We start from the raw sequence: 15,345 nt of genomic DNA on the forward strand, positions 1-15,345 counted from the left end.
TCTTCTTTTTTTTGTTAGACCTTGGTATACGCACTCATATATCTTTTTCTTTTGAAAATTGTATTTTTTCTTGGTGACTACTAAAATGCTAAAATTTCCTTTTGAAGAGTGTTTTTTACAAAGTAAATTCAGACATTTCCCTCTTACTAATTTAGAGGCTATTTAGGTCTAAGACAATTTGGAGTATTGTCTTAGACCTAAATGTCTGGAGTAGCCAACTATCACTGTTTTCATTATCTTGTGGTATGACAAAAATTACTGAAAAAATCCTTGCATTGTAAATTTTTTCTTTTTCTGTTCTGATGTTGAAATTGTGACAATAAATTAATTAGGCTAATTATACTACTGATTATAAATATTAGCCAACAAATAAATGTGAGCCATACCATAGTTCCAGGCATACTTTGATGTTGCTGTAGTTTGAAAAATTTACTTATGAAGTCCTGTTCTGCCAGACACAAGGGCTCTAGTTCACTTAGTACCTGTTCAAAGATCTGAAGAAAACAAAAATGAACTGCACCAAACGCATGAAAACATCTTCTACATTTAATTCACTTTTCTGGAGAGATCATAGATGCTTTACATATAATCTCAACAGAATCCCAAAAGAAACTATTCCAAGATTGATAGGACGATGCAGATGTATTAAGGCTTAACAGGGCCAGACACACCTAAAATAAAACTCAAAATAATTATTCACTTGGAATCTGGAAAGAGGAACACAGAGACAAACTTTTTAAACTTAATGCATTGCAAAGAACAGTTTAGCTTCATACAAGCTGTTATTTCCACTTTATTTTGTAGTTTGGCTCAAGGAACTTAAAGATACAAGCTCTTTTTTTTTTTTTTTTTTTTTAAAGATCTTATTTATTTATTTGACAGACAGAGACCACAAGTAGGCAGGGAGGCAGGCAGAGAGAGAGAGGAGGAAGCAGGCTCCCCGCTGAGCAGAGAGCCCTATGCGGGGCTCGATCCCAGGACTCTGGGATCATGACCTGAGCCGAAGGCAGAGGCTTTAACCCACTGAGCCACCCAGGAGCCCCAAGATACAAGCTCTTAATGATTTAAAATAAATTCTAATAAAGTTGTTATGTCAATGAATTGATAATACACATTTCAGTTGCCATTTGAATAGTATTTTTTTTTTCAGATTCAGAATTCAAAAGATATGGTTAATTCAGAGAGCCAACATAGCCCAAATCCTGGAACACACTTAAAGCAATAACAAACTGCTATTAGAAAACAAATGTTCGTGTTTAAGACATACTTGTTACATTATTTTACCTTATCAAATTTGGTCCTGTCGGCAACATCGAGATCAGAGGCAGACATGTTTCCCATATCCAACAAAGAAGATGACTGAGATCTGCGATTCCCTGAACTCTGAACGCTGAGTTTATTTAGACTAGAAGTAGATCCAGTTAATTTCCCAGAACTTCCATGAAGACCTAAGAAATAATAAAACTTTGAAAGTTGTGACCTTCATGAATAAAAGACCCATATTGTGAATGAGGGCTCTTGCCTACTGTCTTGGTATTCAGTGCTCATATCAGTTATCACACAAGCCGACCACATGGGCTGTGTGGTAGCGTGTCCTGCTCTCTCATTAACATTTGTGTCCTATTCCTGAGCATACTGTAAGGAGTAGCAAAAACTACACAGATTTACAGAATAGGACCAAAAGCGGTCTTAAGGATCGCATGATCTATACCCTACGCAGTACCACCAAAGTTGCCTAGTATTTCTAGGCTAAAGTAGATGAAGATTTCCTTCCTGAGTTACTCAAAAGATATAAATATGGATGAAGGCCAATGACTCTTTGGTGTACTAGCTATGATGTCTTTTTTATTTTTATTTTTTAATGACTTTTTTTCTTTCTGAAGAAAACAGCCATATCCCAATATTACACGCCTCCACATTAAATGAAAATATTGGGTTGAACCATACAAAACTGCCAATATGCCATCATTCTTGCCGTACAAAAAGCAGATTACATATGATGTAACTTAACACATTCCTGAATCCAGAAACTGTTTTTACAGCAAGTGAACTGATTATCTACCGCTCTTTAAAAACTAAACAAGTGAAGAGAAAAAAACTACCTGAAAACTTGCTATACTTAAAAAATAAATAATATGTAATATATACATCATGAACTGCATCATATGAGACATCTTTGAGGAAAAATGAGAACAATGTGGCTGGACAATATTCCATATCCATCAAGGAATTAAAGGCTTCCATTTTTACAAGAAAATGTAATATTTTTATTCAGAATTAAATATAAACAATGAATAATTTTTTTAATTTTCTAAAGTATTTCTCAGTTAACCTATATTATTTGCTGATGGTCAGAAGGGACAGATGAAGATATAATAAGGACAATTAAAGATACACCTTAGTTTCATTATGCAAAAATCTGACCATATTTGTAAGAATTTTTATAGTTTCTAAACAAAGCCTGAAAACAGAAGTTTAATGGTTAAGCCTTTTCATAATTTCTGATTACCCACCATATATTTTGAATTACATTTCTTGAATGTAGCCATACCACTACCATCATGCTGGTTTTCTTCCACCGAACCTGGCAACTCAGAGCAATCAATATTTTTGGATGTAACTTTTTTCAAGACAAAAAACTGATTTCTAGACATTAAACAAACATGCATTGAGAATACCTACTAATACACTAAGCATACTCACTCTCTGTTTCCTGTTTGACAGCACTTTCTTTTCGAGGCAGTGTAGCTGTGATGGATTAGGTTGCAAGCATCAAAGACAAAGACAAGTTAATAAACTGCAATTTGCACAAACCATGCACAAGAGGAAGTTAAAGCTCTAGTTTAAAAGACACATGCAAAGAACCATGAGCATCAAGTAACAAGAGGTGTGCAACGTATGTTTAGTTGGTCAGCTACTGTTTGACAAATTCTGAGAGAAAAAACTTTACTGGTCTAATGTTTGTTTTTACTCAAATAGGCAAAAATGTCTGTATTTGTCGGCCCCTCCCCCAACACTTTTAAGTGATTTTTTTTTTTTTTTTTTTAAAGTTTATGGAGCTAGTGCGCTTAAAATTTAAAAGATTATATTTGTAAGTTTTGGTTCCTGGGAAAAAAACAGTTGAAGTAAAAGTGTTTTTAGAATTTTTTTAAAGTCATTTTATTTTATTTTATTTTATTTTATTTTAATCATAAGTGTACCCTTTAATCCCCAGCCCCTACCCACCCACCCTGCCCTCTGGGGACCATCAGTTTGTCCTCTATAGTTAAGTGTCTGTTTCTGGATGTCTCTTTTTTTCCTTTGCTCATTCGTTTTGTTTCTTAAATTTCACATACGAGTGAGATCATATGGTCAAGTAAAAATTTAATAAAGTGGAAATTTATTAGAATGAAGTTGCAGACTTAGATATTAAGCACATCAACATTTTCGCTCCCTGAGAAGTCCTGAGAGGAGTCTCCACTGTACTGAATAATGTTATGGCCACATCTGATAAAAAATTACATGGTTGGGGTGTTAAAATCATTTCAAAATATCAACCTGAACTACTTAGTAGCTGGCTTTATGAACACCTAGAATGAAAATTAGATATCAAAATACTAATTATCAGGAGATGGGTGGATGGAAGGCTTAAAGCCAAAGGAACAGGTTTAATACAGGAATCTGAGTTCTTTTGGGATCATTTGGCATTTCTTTTATTCTAAAACTTCTCTCTATATAATATTTATTAGATCAATTGTAGAGATCATCTTGTGAAACATTCTCAACTCAAATTAGAAGTTAATGTGAAAGGCAAAGAAAGAACTTATAGAAAGAGAAAATTAAAGAATATAACTATAACCTAGAAATAATTTAAATACAGAGAACAATGTATCAAACTGTCAACATCCCTACCAAACTTCGAGGCAAAAGCCCAAGTAAAAGCTACTGACTTGTCATCTTTGCAGCCCTAGCTATGTGGAGCTTAAGAAGAATGAAACACCAACGCTAGAGATTTAAGTGGTAAGCAGGGATCGTGCTGGATCAACTAGTGGGCCAAGCTGAACAGTACCTCCTAGTGGCCTTAAGGTGTCACTATACTAAGTTCACACCTTTTTTTTTTTTTTTTTGTACCCAATAAGGAACACAGAGTTACTAACAGTGCCAATTAATAATGATTTGGGGCTCATCAAAGCTTATATTATTTATCAGCGACAAGCAATATTCAGGCAACTTTTTTTTTTTTTTTTTGTAAAGTAGGCTCCACACTGGGCATGGAGCCCAATGTGGGGCTTGAACTCATGAACCTGAGATCAAGACCTGAGTTGAGATGGAGGGCTGGATGCCTAACCTACTGAGCCACCTAGGCGCCCCTTCAGGTAACATCTTAAGTATCTTTAAATAATCCCCATTAGACTGTAAACTTCATGAGGTAGGGTCTTTGCTTATTGTTGCATTCTCAGTACTTAGCAGTGCTTATTATATAATAATCAGTATTTATTAAATGAATTTTCTAGCCAGCACTGAATTTAGTCTTGTATTCAAGACTCCTTTTGGAATCAACAAGATTCTTAGTTTACTGGAACAACACAGATTGAAAAACAATTTTGACATACCACTATTAAAATTTTGGAATGTTAAATACAAGGGAGGCAGTAATTATATAAATGCATATGTTAAGGGCCTAAAATAATATGCATGTGTGTGTTGTGTTATCTTAGCTATAGAAAGAAAAAAATCGGTGATTTAAAAAATAATTTCTAAATTTCTTTGCCTGCCATTTCATTAAGTATATTTGTAGAACACAAGGGGAAAAACTCCACCAAAGTATTATTCTTGGGGAGAAAATTCCATGCCTCTGAGTTTATCAAGGTAAACCTATTAATTAAAAAAGGCAATCACCTACTAAAGATCTTATTACAAAGAAAAGATGTCTGTTGGTATTTCAACATTATTCTGAATGACCTGAGCTAAAGTGATGTTAAAGTTGAGTCAAAGTGGTTCAAAAAGAGAGTGTGCCCCTGAATCTCTATAACAATATTGACTATACATTTCTGACCTTCTATTCTTACTAGCATCTATGACCCAGAATTTTCAGAGCAAGTAAAAAACAAAACAAAATTAGGGGTGCCTGGGTGGCTCAGTGGGTTAAGGACTCTGCCTTCGGCTTAGGTCGTGATCCCAGGGTCCTGGGATCAAGCCCCGAATCAGGCTCTCTGCTTGCTGGGGAGCCTGCTTCCCTTCCTCTCTCTCTGCCTGCCTCTCTGCCTTCTTGTGATCTCTTAGTCAAATAAATGAATTAATTAAGTCTTTAAAAAAACAAAACAAAATTAGATTTTATTTATAATTACTTCATTTTGATTCATGGACAAGTTATCTTTCTAAAATTTCAGTTAGCTATTTTAATTATATTACTATTAAAAGTTGATTTAAACACAATTTGAATGAAAAGATATTTAAAAAAATTTTCACTCTACCTTATTTAGAATTTAAATCATCTGTTTAAACTTGTCTTCTGAATTCTGTTTACTATTTAGTTTTTCTTCTTTTGTAGTTGATGTTATCAAGATAACTGAAACTATGATTTTCTGGTGCCATCAACCATCACAAATTACTCTCCTGCTATTATTTTATACATAGGAAGAAATGTGATTTTAATGCTATTTTAGAACTATAAAAGTGCCTTCTAAACTTCTAATTTAAAACTATTTTAAACAAGATAATTTAAGAACTTCCCAGGAGGGAGAAAAAGAAAAAAATTAATTTTCAGGTTAATGCAATGATACCAGTAAGATAGTGTTGTACTTGTTTTAAATTACATTTTTGTTATGTCATTTATCTCAATGTGAATCTTAGGCTTGATAAACTATTATGATACTGGGATTAACGGCCTCCTAAGGAGATAATTTTAGAAAGATTTCCTTTTTACCTCCAGTTTTCATATTCTGTTAGAAGAGTTCTCTCAAAATAAAATGGTTCACTAACAAGTGGTGACAAATATACTAAATGAAAACATTAAACATGTAACTGAATTAATATGTTGCTTACTTAAAAAAAAAAAAAGCATAACATACCCACAGTGAAACATTAACAAGGATATAAACACACTGCTGTTTCAGAACAATTAACCTTTAGGATGAGTTAGCATTTCTGTTTCCAAAAGCCTATGGTCCCAAGATACTTATCAGTGTATTTACCTAAGTGTAACATATGTGTACACAGATTCAAAACATTTCAACAGTCTGGACTAGCATAATCAATATATTAGTGTTGAATTAAAACAACAACAATAACAACAACAACAGTGAATTACTAAATAATTACCCACTAAAGACAGTCTTCTCTGTCCTAAAGGAAAAGAATGGAAAGATGTGCTATCAATTTCAATCCTGTTTCCTGATTACCAGAAGTTGCTTAGGGCATAGGCTCCTTTCAACAAGCAAATGCTAAACTCATTGGTCTAAAGGGAAACTAGGCAGACACACTGAGGAGTACACATTGTAGCCATTTAAGGCCAGGTTTTGACTTGAGTAGGCACAGAACTCCATCCAAAAGGAACTCCAGAGATGGGTACACATGCAAGAGCAGAATGTGGCCTCGGCAAATCACCTTCCTCGCAACTTGAGACTTTCACTGGTTATCTTTTCAAATCACGTTTCTGTCCGCTTAACATACTTCGAAGCAACAAAAAATAACATGCTTGGAAAATATCCCTTTGGAAAAATTAGGTATAATCCCAGGAGAAATTTGGAGGACACTTTTATAGCCCCTTGACCGGGGAGGAAACACAAACTTTCTTTTTGATTCAAAATAGCCAGTGAGAAGTAAGAAGCCAGGAATTACTTTTCATTTCCCTGTAAAGAGCAATGACTTAAGAGATCGATGACTTGCCACCAACTGCTACAGAAGGCCTTTTAGGAAGTCGGAAACTCAACTCTCAACTTGTCTCTGAGCCTAATACTTTCTCCACCAGATTGCACTTCATTTCTGGTCAACTGCTTTTCTTATGAATAGATGCTTTCATTTATGGCATGAATACACAATTGCTGTCAGATTCATTTACCAGAGAATTCTGGTAAAAGCTGTATTTACAGATATAAACATTTGTTCTGTGAAATAACTATAAATCAAACCAACACATCAGACTTACTTTTTCATCAATTCTACCATATCTTCTTCCACCTTGCTCTAAAATGTCTTAGACTTATTTGTCATAAATAAAACCACTTTTAATAGAATAGAATAGAAAAGAAAACAATGAACTGAGGTGTCTAAGCTTACCAAACTTCTTGCTTTCTTTAGTTGTGCCAGTCATTTTGATCTTTGCAACTTCAAAGAAATCTTTAATTTCTCTCTCATATAGTCGTGATAAATAATCCATGTAATTCTTAAAATAAAAGTAAGAGGTACTTCTTATTAATTAAACAAATATAACAATTCAGTCCCCCCAAAGCCTTCGTGCTTGCTTGAAATTTTCTGGTCTAAAATCCTGAGGTATTTCATAGGATAAAAAAATTGGCTGTTTTCTGTCTTTAAAAAAAAAAAAAGAACAGGCATCAAAACAGCAATTTATAAAAATATAAAATCGAATATAATCACACTTATATTTTCATTTTTATGTATTTTCTTTCAGAGATTTCAAATAGAGTTGTAATCCTACTGTATAGCATATTTGGGTCTGAGCAATCATGTTTTTCCAGCCTCACACTTTAATGACTGTACAGTGTTATGCTTTGTTGATATACCACAATTCAGCAAATCAATCCCCCAGCAGAGGCCACTTAAGTGGTTTCAATGTTTTGCTATGATAGACAATGTTATAATAACCTTTTCATCTTTAATGAATTGTTTTCTTGGAATCATTTCCTAAGGATGGAAATACAGGGCCAAAGAAAATGGGAATCTTTGTAACTTCCTCCATATTGCCATGCTGCTATTAAAAACAATCATACCAACAGTGTCAATGGCAACAAAGGGGGACATTCAGTGTCAGTGTCCCCTGCCAACTTAGGGGTAGTTAAGGCATATCAAAATAGGCTATTTTCAATACTCTTTCAAGGAGTGCCTGGGTGGCTCAGTGGGTTGGGCCTCTGCCTTTGGCTCGGGTCATGGTCTCAGGGTTGTAGGATGGAGCCCTGCGTTGGGCTCTCTGCTCAGCGGGGAGCCTGCTTCCCCCTCCCTCTCTGCCTGCCTCTCTGCCTACTTGTGATCTCCCTCTCTGTCAAATTAATAAAATCTTTTAAAAAAGTAAAAAAATTTAGGGGCGCCTGGGTGGCTCAGTGGGTTAAGCCGCTGCCTTCGGCTCAGGTCATGATCCCAGGTCCTGGGTTCAAGCCCCGCATCGGGCTTTCTGCTCAACGGGGAGCCTGCTTCCTCCTCTCTCTCTGCCTGCCTCTCTGCCTGCTTGTGATTTCTCTCTGTCAAATAAATGGATAAAATCTTTAAAAAAAAAAAAAAAAGTAAAAAAATTTAAAAAATATATTTAAAAAATAATCTTTCAATAAGCTTAGGGTATTTAGGTATTCCAAAATAAGTTATTTTCAATAAGAGTTTAATTATAACTAGTACATCTTACAGTTTTCACAATTATTTTTTAGAAACAAACTGGATTTATTCTAGCTCAAATGGAAACATCTCATCTATAATTTAGCATACAGACTCATTTCTTCATCATATCTGCTTATTATCACATAAAAATATTTTATGCTCTCAGGAAGGATTCTTCACTAGTGGGAAACCATGCATTTTACCAAGTCCTAAATTAAATGCCTTACACAGTCTGACGAAATGTAAATAAATCCACTGTACTTCGCTATTCTTTTAAATTTATCCTGGGATCTAAGCTTATGCTTCTTTATGAGTTCAAATTAATATTCACTTTTAAAAAAATTTTTTTAAAGATTTGTCAGACAGGGAGAGAGAAAGAGCACAAGCAGGGGGAGCAGGAGGCAGAGGGAGAAGGAGAAACAGGCTCCCCGTTGTGGGGCTCAATCCCTAGACCCTGGAATCAGGACCTGAGCCGGAGGCAGACACTTAACTGACTGAACCACCTAGGTGCCCCAATACAGGCAGCTTTAGAGCAGGTTTATGTTGCTTTAAACATCAAGTATACCTTTCAAAGGGTATATATTATATGAATATTTGTATCCTGACTCATAGTTTACCACTGATTTTCTTAGTTCATAGATATTTCCTTATAAAATATATTTGGATGAAACATATAGATCCTTGGTTTTTCAATTTGTAGGCCATATATACTTCCCATGTAGTCTCTGTAAGAAAACTTAGTCAAGGGGTGCCTGGGTGGCTCAGTGGGTTAAGCCTCTGCCTTTGGCTCAGGTCATGATCTCAGCGTCCTGGGATCGAGCCCTGCATCGGGCTCTCTACTCAGAGGGAGTCTGCTTCCCCTTCTTTCTCTTTGCCTGCCTCTCTGCCTACTTGTGATCTCTGTCAATTAAATAAATAAAATCTTTAAAAAAATATTAGCACTGAAAATCAGTGAAGAGTTGACAGACAGAAAATCAGTTTCACATAATTTGTGAAATCTTCATCGGTGGTTTCTACTCAAATCATTCAACATAACAGACTGCATTCCAATACCCAAATTGTCTAAAGTGCACATTACCACCCAAGCAATTTAAACCATTTGAAAACAGCTTCTTTGGTATCTAGAAAACAGTGACATGAGCAGACTATTGAAAATCACCCCCTTTTCCAATGCAGCTTGAATGACTAGATAACTTTTTCCAGCTACGTAACAGAACTCATTGGTGGGTGAGGCCACAGACAGGTGTAACCATCAGTTCATTCATTTACCAAATTCTGAAGAATGTCTCTTAGAAGGAGCTTAGCACCTTGTATATAGCACCTTACATTTAACTATCAAGAGTTTAAATACTGTTGTCTCAGGCAGTCTTTTCAACTTTCATTGTTTTGACTGTGCAGTCTTACCAAGATCTCTATATTTTACTTTTTCTTTACACAAACGGGTAAATTCCACAAATGCAGAACTGGGGCTGAAAGGAGACGTCTGAGTAATCTTCAAGGAAATTAATGGGAGAGGAAAGCTCATTTCCTCCCTAAGCATGGATGGAACATCTCTATTCTTAACTGCCCTACACGAATAATCCAGAGCCATGGAGAGGGGCTGTAGTCCTGGGGAGGAAGGAATCTGGGCAGTTATCTATTTCTCTAAGCTCTAATTATGTATACTAAAACTTGGGGCTTTGCTTAGATTAGATGAGAAGCACAGCTGGGCAGTGCCTAGTGATTCTTATCCCTTAAAGAACAGAAAAAGGCTTTTCTCTTTCCTGCCAGAAAGCAGGAGAGCTATGTACACCCAATCCAGTGCAAACAGCATTTCGTTATTATTTCTTACTAAAGAAGTACTGGTTTGTCTGTTTCCTTCTTTCTTTCCTTCTTTCATTCCTCTCTTCCTTCTTCCTTTTTAGTCAAATTCCTGTTTTTGACTTCAGCAACCAAATTAGATTATGAGGTAAAATACATAGTCTGTCAAAAGTTCAAGCCACAGGATCAAGTAACATTCCTGGGAAATAAGTCAATTTCATTTAAAAAGCTCATTAATATTGTCAATCAAAACTATACTATGAGCAGAGAATGAGTCCATAAATCATTGCTAGGTTGGCTATCATCTTGTTTCTTTACTTAAATTACATTCATGAATACTGCATTATATATAAAGATAGGGCAATAATACTCACTGAGAACACAATTAGGCAAAAAGCTTATTGATTATTTTACTTATTTGAATATTTACTAAGGGACAGAGCACTTGTTGGCACAAAACTCTTAAGGAGATATAATAATGTTTAATTATTCAAAATATTAATCCTCCTAAAACTTCAAAAGGCAAAGAATTCCAGTACTGTATTTTTCCTTAAGATATCTCCAAATCAGAATTCTGTTGAATGAAAACAAAACAGAACAAAACAAAATATAACACAACAGTAGAATTGCAGAACACTTAAAAGACTAATTCTGAGGAACAAAAGTAGTCTTAAAAATAACTGACCAGATAAGATATATATATAAATACCTCAGGATACTTATATTCTTTTTGAAAAACATTTTTAAAATTATACTTTAAAATATTATTTATTTTTACCAAGGTTTATGTCCCCTTTCTTATGATCGCAATTTAGAAGTAAAGGGACCAGATCTTACTTTAAGTGGGCAAAGGCACTTTGAAACACATAAAGACTGATATACAAGAATGTCCTTATGCCAAATGTGTTCAAATTGATACACTGATAGGCATGTACGACCTGCTTTTTTTCTTATCATCATAGTTCTCATAAATTTCTACCTAATCCTCTGCCTTCTCAGGAAGTATGAACCTAACACTAGAGGAAGTTATAATAATTATTTCAGTAAGTATGAAGATAAAATGGGTTCATGTATAAACATTAGTTTCCTGAGGGAGAATAAGCTTCATTATAAAACACTCTGAAAGAGAGCACCACTTTTTGAATAAAACCGAGAAAAACTCTGGCTAGCAAAACTAGCGAAAAATAAGATGATTTTGCTATCTAAATTCTGTTAGAAAATTTTTTGCCACAAGCATATGGGTTAAGGGGAAGGGCTTTTATATTAACAATCTCAATATTTTTGTTTTCATTCTAAGAAACAAAATACGTCCTTCTTTCCAATTCGAGAACATCTTTTAAGGTCATATTGTCCACATAATTAAATTATTACTAATTATTAAAATAACTTATGCCTTACTTAAATTTTCATAAAAACTTAAAAGATTTCACGTTTTCCAGGGTATTTCCGAATTTTAAGTAAAGTGCTCTTACATATGATATATCAATACAGCTCTTTATATTTTGGAATTAGGTAGCAATTCTTCAGTTCCCTAAGTGACATGGTCAATTTCAATACTAAAGGTCATAGCAGAAATGCCAGAAAAGTATTATACCCATGGCTTTCTGCCACAATGGCCATTTATTAAAGCTAAATCAGATCATGTCGTTCTACTGCTCACAACCCACCAAAACCCCTTCCCCGATCTCCCTCACGGTAAAAGCCAAGTTCTTACCATGGGTACACAGTCCCTTCCAGATCTGCTCCACCCCACCCCCACTTCACCTCCCCTACCTTCTTTCTAAGGTCCTGTTCCTGGTCCTCTGTGCTCCAACCACAGTGCCTTGCTGCTCCCCCAGTACACAGGCATGCTCTTGCCATAGAACAGCTGTACTGTGCCTGGAACGCTTTCCCCAAGAAACTCCCCCTGCTCACCTCTGCTTATTTATTTTTTTTAAGATTTTATTTTTAAGTAATCTCTATACCCAACATGAAGCTCGAACTCACAACCCCGAGATCAAAGAGTGGAATGTTCTACTGACTGAGCCAGCCAGGCACCCCACACCCTTGCTCATTTTAAAAATCTACGCTCAGATGTTATCTTCTCATGATGCCTTATCTCAAGCTACAGTCTTCCCCCAGTCCCAGCATTCCCTGTTTTATTTTCTCCAGAGCACTCAGTAGTACCTTCTAATCTACCATACAACTGATTTTTTTGTCAGTCTTCCTCCACCAAAACATGCGCTATGAAAACGCATTCGCCTATTTCCTTCCGTGCTGTATCTCTAGCACTTACTTAGAACACAACAGGTGCTCAGTAAATTCGTATATGAATGAATGACTCATCTTCTCCAATTGCTGATGTTGCTGCCGCCGCTCTTCTAGTCTCCAAGTCTAGAAAGTTTGGCATCATCCTGTCCCTTCCATCCCTGGAGTCTCTCTTTTGGTTTCTATTCTCTATTTCTACCACTATCTTCCTGGTTCAGATTTCATTTCATCTGAATATTATATTAGGTTCTTAATGAATTTGCCTCATCTAGTCTTTTCCCATGTATGAGGAATACTGTTAGGTCTCAAGGCTCATCTTTTTCAACATAATTTCTCGCTGCTCTAGAATATGAAATTTCTGCTTCATGGGCCTCCATCCTCCATTGTCCTGACAAAAGGGTGTATTTTCCCACCTTTGTCTGCACGTCTTGCTCCTCATCCCCAGAATGCCCTTTCTCTTTTTTCTGGTTTATCTAATCCCATTCATTATTTAAAACTCAATTCAAGTCCAATTTCTGTTCTAAAGTTTTCCCCCATGGCTTTAGGACATGGATTTCTCTTTTCTATAACTGCCATGCATTTAAACTCATTTTCAGTTTGGTACTTAATGTTTTCCTGACTGTTTTAAGTATAATTGTTCTTGTCAGATGTAAGGCTCTTTAGAAGCAGGGGTTGTTTGTTAGGGCCCATGTGCCTGAATAGTGAAATGCTTGCTTAATAAAGAGGTACTCTGCATTTGCTTCATTGAACAGGTTATCCATTCTTAGAGGGCAAACACCTCACTTATACATCATCTAGTCTCTAGTTTCTATAATGCATTTAAAAAAATGCAGGAGATAATTATTGCATTTAACTAAACTGAATGATGCTTAAGGCCACAGTACGGCCCATTACTACACTAAACTGAAGTTTGAAATTAAGCTCTTCCTTACCCAAGTAAATAAAATAAATATCCTGCCTGGTTAATGGGCACTCAGAAATGCAAGTAGTTTCTGCTTTGCTAAGAAAGTACTACAGTACTTCAAATGTTACTTGGGGAACTGAATACATGACGTCTTGCTTCTAGAAGACTATGTTCCATACGCAGTGAGTAACTGATATCAAACTCATACCTTTGTAAGTCCCTCATATTTTCCATAATCTGTATTCTTTAGCCACTCCATCAGCTTGGCATATCGAAGCAAGTCTCTGTGAAATGGATGATGGTTGGGCAAAGCCAGTTCCACAGAGTGCTGAGCAAGAGTTGAACTCTGATCGTGACCCTAGAGTGAGTAAATAAGTAAATAAATACAATGACAGTAAAGGAAACACATGCTGTAACTGAAAATTCTAAACAGTGACCAAATGCAGCCAAAGAAGAGCAAAAGAAGATAGAGGGATTAAAAACTGAGTACTTACTTGTCTTCTTTCATCATCTCACATAAATCTACTGTATACCATCACCATAAAATAATCATAAACATGCAAGAATGGCACTCTGGGATACAGCAACTAACCATTTCATCTTCTAAAGAAGCTGAGAATAAATGTTTTAATCGAGGCTGTCTCTCCCATTCCGTATCATTTTACTATTTACTAAGCAAATCAACCTCATGATACAACTGTACTGAGAAAGACATCAAATAGGGAAGTCATTCAAAACAAACTGTCTACATCTATGGTATTTCTACTATTAGAGTTTACAATATTTAAAACAACAGATAAGAACATACAGGATATAAACTTTTAAAACTATGAAGCACTACAGATGATGATATCCTGGGCTTTCCTGGATAATACTTAATAACAGTGTCATTTTAGTTTTTCTGGGAATTTGTTAAATAACTACACAAGATTTTATTTTAAAACCTTGACAAGGTTTTTATGTAAATAAACTTGTGAGTTATCAGTCAGTCTTAGATGATGCAGCCTAACTTTTGTTTTGAAAAACATAGGCCTGGAAGATTATCTGTTCCAATGACCTTATTTTCTAGAAGAAGTGGAAACTTAAAGGGTTAAGTGATTTGCTCAGGTCACAATGGAGGGAAGAAGTGGAACCTCAGTCATGTGAGTCTCACTTCCATTTTCTTTTAAAAACATATCTAACAAAATCATTTTAACCAGATTCAAAAACTGCAAATGCTTACTAGTTATTGGTATCTAAAAACAAACACACAAAAAAACAAACACTAAAAATCTTCCCAGCCATCTCTAGAAACAATCTAGCTCTCTGCTACTTGGTCAATATTTGTCATAAACTCAAAGCCAGTGTCTAAGAGATGAGGAACTGAAAGATTAAAGGAGTAGATTCCCCTTGAAAATATAAATTCCCAAGAATAAGGAAAAGGAAAAAGATGGACTAATTTGATGTTCATTCTGACTCAATCTAATTTGCTTAGTTAAAACTTACTTGTTAGCATTCTGTTAAAATGACACAGGGATTGAGTTTTGGCACTCATTAACTCATTTCCTAGTAAAGTTACCTGAACCTAATTATATATGTATTATACTAGCTGATATAGATTAGCTTATAAATATCCTGAATTTAAATGCTTTTATTTTTATTTTTTAAAGATTTTATTTATTTATTTATTTATTTATTCAGCCTGGGATAAAGGGCAGAGGGAGAGAGAATCTTAAGCAGACTGTTGTGCTGAGCGAGGAGCCCGATGCGGGGCTTGATTTCATGATCTAAGGGTCATGAAATCAAGAGTCAGATGCTAAACCAAATGAGCCATCCAGGTGCCCCTGAATTTAAATTCTTTTAAGTTAAAACAGGTTTCTTTCCTCTATCTA

General features: G+C 35.4%; 1 protein-coding gene across 3 annotated transcripts in view; it reads right to left on the reverse strand.

The window, feature by feature from the left end:
* The window catches only part of LOC111149010 (exocyst complex component 1), a 60,335-nt gene that overhangs the window by 17,466 nt on the left and 27,524 nt on the right, over nt 1-15,345 (reverse strand). For 2 of the 3 annotated variants that reach the window (XM_022505887.1, XM_022505886.1), the window contains 5 exons: nt 13,683-13,832; nt 7,258-7,363; nt 2,704-2,748; nt 1,285-1,448; nt 387-494 (listed from right to left, as the gene is read on the reverse strand). In XM_022505887.1, the coding sequence (XP_022361595.1) occupies nt 387-494; nt 1,285-1,448; nt 2,704-2,748; nt 7,258-7,363; nt 13,683-13,832 (573 nt within the window). The remainder of the gene's footprint in view (nt 1-386; nt 495-1,284; nt 1,449-2,703; nt 2,749-7,257; nt 7,364-13,682; nt 13,833-15,345) is intronic. The other variant, XM_022505888.1, reaches the window with a different exon arrangement.

Source organism: Enhydra lutris, unplaced genomic scaffold, assembly GCF_002288905.1.
Source record: "Enhydra lutris kenyoni isolate GAN:26980312 unplaced genomic scaffold, ASM228890v2 scaffoldscaffold21, whole genome shotgun sequence".
NCBI classification, from domain to species: Eukaryota; Metazoa; Chordata; class Mammalia; order Carnivora; family Mustelidae; genus Enhydra; species Enhydra lutris.